General features: G+C 41.2%; 1 protein-coding gene across 4 annotated transcripts in view; it reads left to right on the top strand.

The window, feature by feature from the left end:
• Nucleotides 1-10,000, top strand: part of LOC138979878 (uncharacterized) — a 61,996-nt gene that overhangs the window by 36,784 nt on the left and 15,212 nt on the right. For all 4 annotated transcript variants that reach the window (XM_070352637.1, XM_070352636.1, XM_070352634.1 and 1 more), the window contains 3 exons: nt 502-519; nt 2,538-2,625; nt 4,472-4,617. In XM_070352637.1, coding sequence (XP_070208738.1) covers nt 502-519; nt 2,538-2,625; nt 4,472-4,617 — 252 coding nt within the window. The remainder of the gene's footprint in view (nt 1-501; nt 520-2,537; nt 2,626-4,471; nt 4,618-10,000) is intronic.

The following is a 10,000-nucleotide window of genomic DNA, read 5'->3' as shown; positions in this document are numbered from 1 at the left end:
TTGTTTTCCCTTGTCAGAATAGAATTAACTGTTGTTGTTTCCCCTTGTCAGAGTAGAATTAACTGTGGTTGTTCCCCCTTGTCAGAGTAGAATTAACTGTGGTTGTTTCCCCTTGTCAGAGTAGAATTAACTGTGGTTGTTCCCCCTTGTCAGAGTAGAATTAACTGTGGTTGTTCCCCCTTGTCAGAGTAGAATTAACTGTGGTTGTTCCCCCTTGTCAGAGTAGAATTAACTGCGGTTGTTCCCCTTTGTCAGAGTAGAATTAACTGTGGTTGTTTCCCCTTGTCAGTGTAGAATTAACTGTGGCTATTTCCCCTTGTCAGAGTAGAATTAACTGTGGTTGTTTCCCCTTGTCAGAGTACTAATTCTCAGTGATGCTATAAGTACGTACGTGATACGTATGATGCAAGTCAAAGGTTTATGAAGCCTAAATAACTAAAAATGCGTCTTTACGTTATTTTGACAAGCAATTACATTTATGCGTGTTGTTTGTTTTTTCAGATCAGAACACATGTGTTGGTAAGTATGCTCAATGCGGATGTGTGCTCTAACACACACACAGGTGTGTCTGAGTCTCTGTGTGTGTGTGTGTGTGTGTGTGTGTGTGTGTGTGTGTGTATGTGTGTGTCTGAGTCTGTGTGTGTGTGTGTGTGTGTGTGTGTGTGTATGTGTGTGTCTGAGTCTGTGTGTGTGTGTGTATGTGTATGTGTGTGTGTGTGTATGTGTGTGTGTGTGTGTGTGTGTGTATGTGTGTGTGTGTGTGTGTGTATGTGTGTGTGTGTGGGTGTGTGTATGTACGTGTGTGTGTGTGTGTGTGTGCGTGCGCCTGTCTGTCCGTTTGTCTTCTTCTTTATTTGGTGTTTAACGTCGTTTTCAACCACGAAGGTTATATCGCGACGGACCGTTTGTCTTCATGCGATATTTAATGTTGCTATATTTATGTATACTTCCACTATTTCATCACGAGTGTTATGTGAGCCGCATTGTTCTAAATTATATGAAACAATTTAAAAGAAAAATCCAGTTTCCTTTCAAATGATTAACCCACCCCACCCTTACCCACTGAATCCAGATTACATTGTCTATTACAGGGTGACCCCCAAAAAAGAGTACCCAAACAAAATTGAATAACTTTGTCAATTTTAACTTTTTTTTCTTTCTTTTTGAGGTGAGTCAAGCTAATCCACTGCATGGTTGGATGAAATAAAAGCTGTTCTCACAATGAACTATACTAATGATCAACGGATGTTTTGCATAGAGACCTATTTTCGCACAAAATCATACAGAAATGTGCAAGTACAGTTCCAGAGACACTTCGGTCAGCGCGATTTCTATCTTTGGGGGTTCCTGAAAGACAACATCTACAGGAACAACCCACAGACAATCACAGAACTCAAGAGAGCCATCACAATTCAACCATTCGCGGAATCTCGCAACAGGAGTGTGTGCGGGTGATTGATAACTTTGCGCGGCGAGTTCAAGTTTGTCTGCAGCGGCGTTTGGAGCATGTTCTGTAGAATGAGCATAACTTTCCTGAAAGACAAGCTAGAACGCTAAAATTTTCGGTGCAAATCATGCAGAGGCTACTTGTGTGTGTGTAAATAAATTTTTATGAAGATTGCTTTTTTTTTTCAATTTATGACGTTTTGTTTGGGTACTCTTTTTTTTGGGTCACCCTGTACTTGAAAATACTTCTTGTTCTTGTGGTTCTTCTAATTCTTCTTCTTAAGCTTCTTATTCTTGTTCTTGTTCTTCTTGCTCTTCTTCTTCAACTGCTTGTTGTTGTTGTTGTTGTTGTTGTTGTTGTTGTTGTTGTTGTTGTTGTTGGTGGTGGTGGTGGAGGTAATGCTAGTGTTGTTGTTGATGTTGTTGTTGTTGTTGTTCTTTTTGTTGTTGTTGTTGTTGTTCTTCTTCTTCTTCTTCTTCTTCTTCTTCTTCTTCTTCTGTGTTCGTGGGCTGCAACTCCCACGTACACTCGTAGACACGGGTTGGATTTTACGTGTATGGTTGGCTGTTTTTCCCTGCCATTACTCCACTTCCGGGGGGACAAAAATATCCAAAAAGCACACATCACGAGCCGTCATTCCTTACTTATTACCATCCTAAACAAGTCAGCGACAGATTGCCGAAAATGTGATTGAGAATGTGCCATGGCGATAGTGGAATGTGCCATGGCGATAGTGGAATGTGCCATGGCGATAGTGGAATGTGCCATGGCGATAGTGGAATGTGCCATGGCGATAGTAGAATGTGCCATGGCGATAGTGGAATGTGCCATGGCGATAGTGGAATGTGCCATGGCGATAGTGGAATGTGCCATGGCGATAGTGGAATGTGCCATGGCGATAGTGGAATGTGCCATGGCGATAGTGGAATGTGCCATGGCGATAGTGGAATGTGCCATGACGATAGTGGAATGTGCCATGGCGATAGTGGAATGTGCCATGGCGATAGTGGAATGTGCCCAAACTGGTGTCTGTTGTCTTTTCTTTTGTTGTTGTTGACAAAAACCACTCTGTGTGTTTGTTTTGCGACAGCATCCGTCAATGAGGCGTGTTCCAGGATCAGGAGCACCTGTGAAGCACAGAAGTACAAGGAACAACAACAGAACTATCCACCTTGTCAGTGAGTACAGTGTAATACCATACACATTTAACATTTAAAGTCGGGGTACAAGCCCTTAATGGCTTTGCCGTGAGGGCGTAAAATTGAATTTCGCTCTCGCAGGGACTCGTTTAAGATGTGGTTGCTTTTGCGGTCTTTTTTTGTGGTATGTGTTTGAAGCCTGGAAGCGTTTGAGGGTGTGAGTGTAGGGTGGGGGGTGGGGGGATGTGTGTGTGTGTAATAATAAAACCTTCCAATACCTAACCTTTCTTGTTTCTGTTTTGTTGTTCTTGTTTGTACACATGTAAACTGTCCTGCAAACATTGAAGGTACTATTACGAGTTGGGTCGAGTTTTAGCATTTTGGACTAATATGTGTATATATATTACCCAATATTGACGGACTGTGTGGTGATATCTTCTGCTATGGTCTGTTGTGACAGTGATATCAAAATCGAGACCGGAGGGGTCGAGATTTTGATATCACTGTCGAAACAGACCAATAGCAGAAGATATCATCACACAGTCAGTCAATGTTAGATATATTGCTAATTCTCTGGACATGTTGTATTTACTGTAAAGAAATTACAAAAGTAGTTGTCTCAGTTTTGGCTGTTCCATATCCCTCCCTCTGATTATTATTTCTTTTTGTTCACTCTTTTCTTGTACTTTTCAGTATTTCAAAATGTCTTTTCTTTCAAAAAGTCTTTAGTCACTTGCTCAACTAAATTCTGGGATCATTACATTTTCATATATATTTGTTTGTTTTTAAATTTAGGTGTTTTTGTTTTTGAAGTGGGGAAGCAATAAAGAGGTCGTCGATATCAAAACTGATATCGACGGAAATGTCGTCGATATCACTTTTGCACTGAGCTCAGTTTTGCCCAATTGACCAATAGAAATCCACGTAACATATGAAATTACTGATATAAAACATCAGAAATTGTGAAAGAAACAATTGAAAGTCAGCAGAGACTTTTTTCCGAGATTTGTTAAAATCTCTTAGCAGAGAAAAAAGAGAGAGAAAAAGTATCCCTTCACAGACAGCCTATTGGGAGCATCAGACCCTCCTCAAGGGGGACCGAGATTTACAATGCAAAGTCCCTTTGTGGGGGACGTATCACAAGGAAATCTAGTCCTGAGGAGGACCATTGTTTTTGTACCTAGACCAGACACGTGTTTCGACACTATTGTGTCTCATCAGTGGTCAGGTGGTACTGATGGCGAGAGTTGTCAACCCATGGTATCCAACTAAGAAGCAAACCACTCTCTCTATATATATATATTGCTATTTTATATGTTACGTGGATTTCCATTGATCAATTGGGCAAAATTGAGCTCAGTGCAAAAGTGATAACGACGACATTTCCGTCGATATCAGTTTTGATATCGACGACCTCTTTATTGCTTCCCCACTTCAAAAACAAAAACACCCAAATTTAAAAACAAACAAAAATATATGAAAATGTAATTATCCCAGAATTTAGTTGAGCAAGTGGCTAAAGACTTTTTGAAAGAAAAGGCATTTTGAAATACTGAAAAGTACAAGAAAAGCGTGAACAAAAAGAAATAATAATCAGAGGGAGGGATATGAAACAGCCAAAACTGAGACAAATACTTTTGTAATGTCTTTACAGTAAATACAAACTGTCCAGAGAATTAGCGATATATCTAACATTGACTGACTGTGTGATGATATCTTCTGCTATTGGTCTGTTTCGACAGTGATATCAAAATCAGTCTCGACCTCCGGTCTCGATTTTGATATCACCGTCTCAACAGACTATAGCAGAAGATATCATCACACAGTCCGTCAATATTGGGTAAAATATATATATCATGTTATTTTACCTGGTTTTTTTTTCCAGATATGAGCAGGATTTCTTTAACTGCTTGGCGAGAGACTTATCTAAGGCTGAGCGAGAGAACACGTGCGAGGAGCTCGCCCTCACCACCTTCAGATATAACTCCTTCCGGTCGTCCAGGTCTGCCGTCGCAAACTGCCCTGAATTTAGTAAGCTTTTATACTTCCTCTTCTTCTCCTTCTGCGTTCATGGGCAGAAACTCCCACGAACACTCGTGTTTGTTTCACGAGTGGATTTTTACGTGTATGACCGTTTTTACCCGTCATTAGGCAGGCATACGCCACTTTCGGGGGATGCATGCTTGGTATTGTTTCTATATAACCCACCGAACTCTGACATGGATTACAGGATCTTTTCCGTGCGCATTTGGTTTTGTGCTTGTGTGTAGGGGGCCTACATACGACCTTTCGCTTTGGAGGCGGGCGCCTTATCAACTAAACCCGTCAAGCTTTAACACGAATTTTCCTTAGTGTAATATGCTTCGTGGAATTAGTGGTAGTGCCAATGGCATTTAGCTTTTGTCGTGGGCGTGATTCCTCCCGTATATATTGTGCGGGTTTTTGATACACTCACCCTTGAAAACTATTTATACAACTCCACAGACCTGTCAATACTTGAGATACATAGGTGAGATAAAAGCAGACTTCCAATTGAACACATACCAACATTGAAGTCAAATTCAAACCTCTTGTGAAGCTTAGCTTGTTGTGCTCCATTGATCCTGTTGATTGTATAGTTAGTTAGTTAGCTAGTTAGTTGTTGCTTTTTGGGTCCAGCGGACCATATAGACCAAATCAGGACCCCGTTGATTGTATGCGGAATTATTATTCGTAAATCTTTGAAGAACATTGTTTAAACCGAACCTATGTTAATCTGCGAAGTAATTTCGGCAAATTTCATTCTGCTGACTCGGCGCCGGGAGCCGTGAGGCTTTAATGTTTGGTATAAGTCAAAGTGGAATGATTTCCACGTCCATTACTTTATCATCCCATTACGTGCAAATTCGGGTCGCTTCCTCCCGGTAGAAAGCTCGTGCTACCCAGATGTGTGTATGTTTAGGTGTGTAATAATATTTGTTGGCTTGCACAATGTTCTAGATGTCTTCTTCCTGTGTTCCAGCGACCCCATCTTATTTCCAACTGAACGCCTGCCAACAGGACATGGGTACCTGTGGAACTTTTGCCATCAAGGTCTTCGTTGCCAACAAGGAGAATAATGACGTCACAAAGTGCAGGTAACTCCATTGGTCTTTCCCTGTGAATAGCTATTTTGATGTTTCAGTGAATAGCGATTTGGAGTTTCAGTGAATAGCGATTTGGAGTTTCAGTAAATAGCGATTTTGAGTTTCAGTAAATAGCGATTTTGAGTTTCAGTAAATAGCGATTTTGAGTTTCAGTAAATAGCGATTTTGAGTTTCAGTGAATAGCGATTTTGAGTTTTAGTAAATAGCGATTTTGAGTTTCAGTAAATAGCTTTTCTTCTTTTTCTTCGTACATGGGCTGAAACTCCCACGTTATCTCATATTTTTGCACGAGTGGATTTGTACGTGCACCATGCAGGCAGCATACGCCGATTTCGGGGGAAGCATGCTGGGTATGTTCGTGTTTTTATAACCCACCGATCTCTGACATGGATTACAGGATCTTTACTGTGCGCACTTGGTCTTTTGCTTGCGTGTAAGGCACTAGCAGGTCTGCACATAAGTTGACGGCCTGGGCCGATCGGAAAAATCTCCACCCTTAACCCACCAGGCGGCCGCGGCCAGGATTTGAACTCACGACCTTCCGATTAGGAGTGAATAGCTTCTTCTTCTTCTGCGTTCGTGGGCTGAAACTCCCACGTACACTCGTGTTTTTTGCACGAGTGGAATTTTACGTGTATGACCGTTTTTTACCCCGCCATTTAGGCAGCCATACGCCGTTTTCGGAGGAATGGGAGTGAATAGCGATTTTGAGTTTCAATTTGAGTTTACACACACACACACACACACACACACACACACAAACACACACACACACATACATACACACACACACACACACACACACACACACGTACGTACACACACATACACACACACAGACACACACACACACACACACAGACGCTCGTGACAAATACTATGAATTTTTGAAGAAGAGGAAGAAGAAGTATCAAAATTATCTCCTTTTTTGTACGAATGAACTTTTTTTACCCAGCGAACTAGACGGATTCAAGTCATGCATGGAAACTAGAACCACGAACTGTACCGACCGACAGAAGATAAATACCATGCTGCAGCAAGATCTCACTTATTATGAATGTAAGTATTGTTGCGTAAGAAAATAGTGTACGTAAACTATTTTTTGTGTGTAAACTCCTCTGTTTGTGTGTGTGTGTGTGTGTGTGTGTGTGTGTGTGTGTGTGTGTGTGTGTGTGTGTGTGTCTGTGTCTGTGTGTCTGTGTGTCTGTGTGTCTGTCTACGCGAGAGTGCATGGGTGCGTACGTGTGAGTGTGTGAATGATTACGTGTGTGTGTGTGTGTGTGTGTGTGTGTTTGTGTGTGTGTGTTTGTGTGTGTGTGGGGGGGGGTTTATACATTTTGGTCATCAATGTTCATGCAGTTTGCTGATGGAATGGAAAACAACAGATGAGAAATAAAGAATCAAGAACAAGAAATTTGAGTTAATGGAACGTGTTATTATTGACAAAACAAGACTTTCACAAGTACGTCGACCCCATGCACGTCATTATCAGTGGACAGACACACAAATAATCATGAGACCAATTATACAAATTAACAAAGAAATAGAAAACTTTGCTGATTGTGCGTTCGATGTATTGCAAGTCAGTCGCAAACCAATACATGTATATATTACGAGAAACGAAACAAGAGAATTTAATGAAGTGTCGATTTTGAACGGACTGCAGCTAACGTGTCAGTGACTCAGTAATTAGTTTTAATATGCTAACCAAATTGTGAAGGTATAGTCAACTTTTTCTTCAACGATTCTAATGCTTGATTTTATTCTTCCTTGCAGACCAGTCTTCCTGCCTTGGTAAGTTTGGATGATGATGTGTGTATGTGCTTGCATACGTGAGTGTGTGTGTGTGTGTGTGTGTGTGTGTGTGTGTGTGTGTGTGTGTGTGTGTGAGTGTGTGTGTGTGTATGTGTGTGCGTGCGTGCGTGTAGGTGTGTGTGTGTGTGTGTGTGTGCGTGCGTGTGTGTGTGTGTGTGTGTGTGTGTGTGTTCGAGAGAGAGAGGGAGAGAGAGAGTTTTCATGGGTGCTTGTGATCCGAGCTTGCGTACGATTCTTCACTGTGCCTGTGAATGTGTGCGTGTGAATGTGTGTGTGGTGTGTTTGTGTGTGTGTGGTGTGTGTGTGTGTGTGTGTGTGAGGGAGGGAGAGGGAGAGAGAGAGTTTTCATGGGTGCTTGTGATCCGAGCTTGCGTACGAATCTTCACTGTAAGTTTTTAACACAACCACAACTCTCATAATGTTGACTATGGTTGCAGAAACAACCTCATCAACAACCACAACCACGACGACCACACAAAAACCAGTAACACAAAAACCAACGGCAACGCAAAAACCAGGTATAATTATGTTCCCGCATTATGTCTTTTTGTCTATTTTTTTTCTATCAGCACGGTTTGCACAAATCTCATTGCCTATCATACTTGTGTGTAGAAGTATGTTCAACTTTGTTTCAACAGGAAGGAGGAACGGGGACGGGTGGTGAGGGAGGTGATGATGATGAGTATGATGATGATGATGACTCGATGATGATGATGATGATGATGGTTGTGGTGGTGGTGGTGATGATGATGGTGGTGGATGATGATGACGACGATGATGATGATGATGGTGACGATGACGACAACGACGACGATGATGATGATGATGACGACGATAATGATGATGGCACATACACCTTTTTTTTACATTTAGTCAAGTTTTGACTAAATGTTTTAACGTAGAGGGGGGAATCGAGACGAGGGTCGTGGTGTATGTGCGTGTGTGTGTGTGTGTCTGTCTATGTGTGTGTGTGTGTAGAGCGATTCAGACTAAACTACTGGACCGATCTTTATGAAATTTGACATGAGAGTTCCTGGGTATGAAATCCCCGAACGTTTTTTTCATTTTTTTGATAAATGTCTTTGATGTCGTCATATCCGGCTTTTCGTGAAAATTGAGGCAGCACTGTCACGCCCTCATTTTTCAACCAAATTGGTTGAAATTTTGGTCAGGTAATGTTCGACGAAGCCCAGACTTCGGTATTGCATTTCAGCGTGGTGGCTTAAAAATTAATTAATGACTTTGGTCATTAAAAATCTGAAAATTGTATAAAAAAAACCCTTTTTTTATAAAACGATCCAAATTTACGTTTATCTTATTCTCCATCATTTGCTGATTCCAAAAACATATAAATATGTTATATTCGGATTAAAAACAAGCTCTGAAAATTAAATATATAAAACTTATTATCAAAATTAAATTTTCCAAATCAATTTAAAAACACTTTCATCTTATTCCTTGTCGGTTCCTGATTCCAAAAACATATAGATATGATATGTTTGGATTAAAAACACGCTCAGAAAGTTAAAACGAAGAGAGGTACAGAAAAGCGTGCTATCCTTCCCAGCGCAACTACTACCCCGCTCTTCTTGTCAATTTCACTGCCTATGCCGTGAGCGGTGGACTGACGATGCTACGAGTATACGGTCTTGCTGCGTTGCATTGCGTTCAGTTTCATTCTGTGAGTTCGACAGCTACTTGACTAAATGTTGTATTTTCGCCTTACGCGACTTGTTTTTGTTTTTTTTAATCATTAAACGTACTTTCCTTGCCTTGTAACATATCGCGCCACACCATCACAGCTTTCTTCAGGCTTTTTGCATGGGACAATAGCACCCTTCCACTTGGTCACATACCAACAATTTCACAGCCTGGGCGCTCCCTGTGCTGCATGGTGAAAATTCTGTCCGGAATCTATTTGAAGAAAAATGGGCATAGGTGCAGTTTTGACGTTAAAGGCACAGTGCGGCTCACAGCCTTCGTTTTGCGGTTTTGTTGCAGCTGAGTGCATTTACAGTTCAAAAATCCTCCTATGGTAGTAAAACAAACACAAAACTACCCAACGACGACATCTCTGAAGCTCGACAGTTTCTTGTTCACGCGAGTGCATAAAATAATCTAGCTATTACGTGGTGTTCGGTCGGAGTTCGATTCAACTGAGTGATTCCGGCCTCCATTTTGTTTTACACAAACTCATGATGACGTCTGACATAGTTTGCTTAGTGACGTGTCTTTTTGTGCATGATGTGGTGATCTACCCGATCTAAATTTAGATCCAAAAATAGGTCAAGACCAGCCGGGTCCGAGTACAAAATTACTTCGTAAAAAAATCGCAGTTCTTGACTCTTTGGGTGCAAGTCAATGAAATTTGGTAGTTCTTCTAACGGATAGCTGCCTAAGGTATGACTAAAAGCCACAGGGGCTCCGTGCACCTGGATTTGACAAGTTCAGTACCTTTAATAATACAGCAAATA

Source organism: Littorina saxatilis, linkage group LG11 (assembly GCF_037325665.1).
Source record: "Littorina saxatilis isolate snail1 linkage group LG11, US_GU_Lsax_2.0, whole genome shotgun sequence".
Taxonomy (NCBI): domain Eukaryota; kingdom Metazoa; phylum Mollusca; class Gastropoda; order Littorinimorpha; family Littorinidae; genus Littorina; species Littorina saxatilis.
Note: the sequence above shows the minus strand (reverse complement) of the source record. Positions and strands in the feature narration are given on the sequence as shown.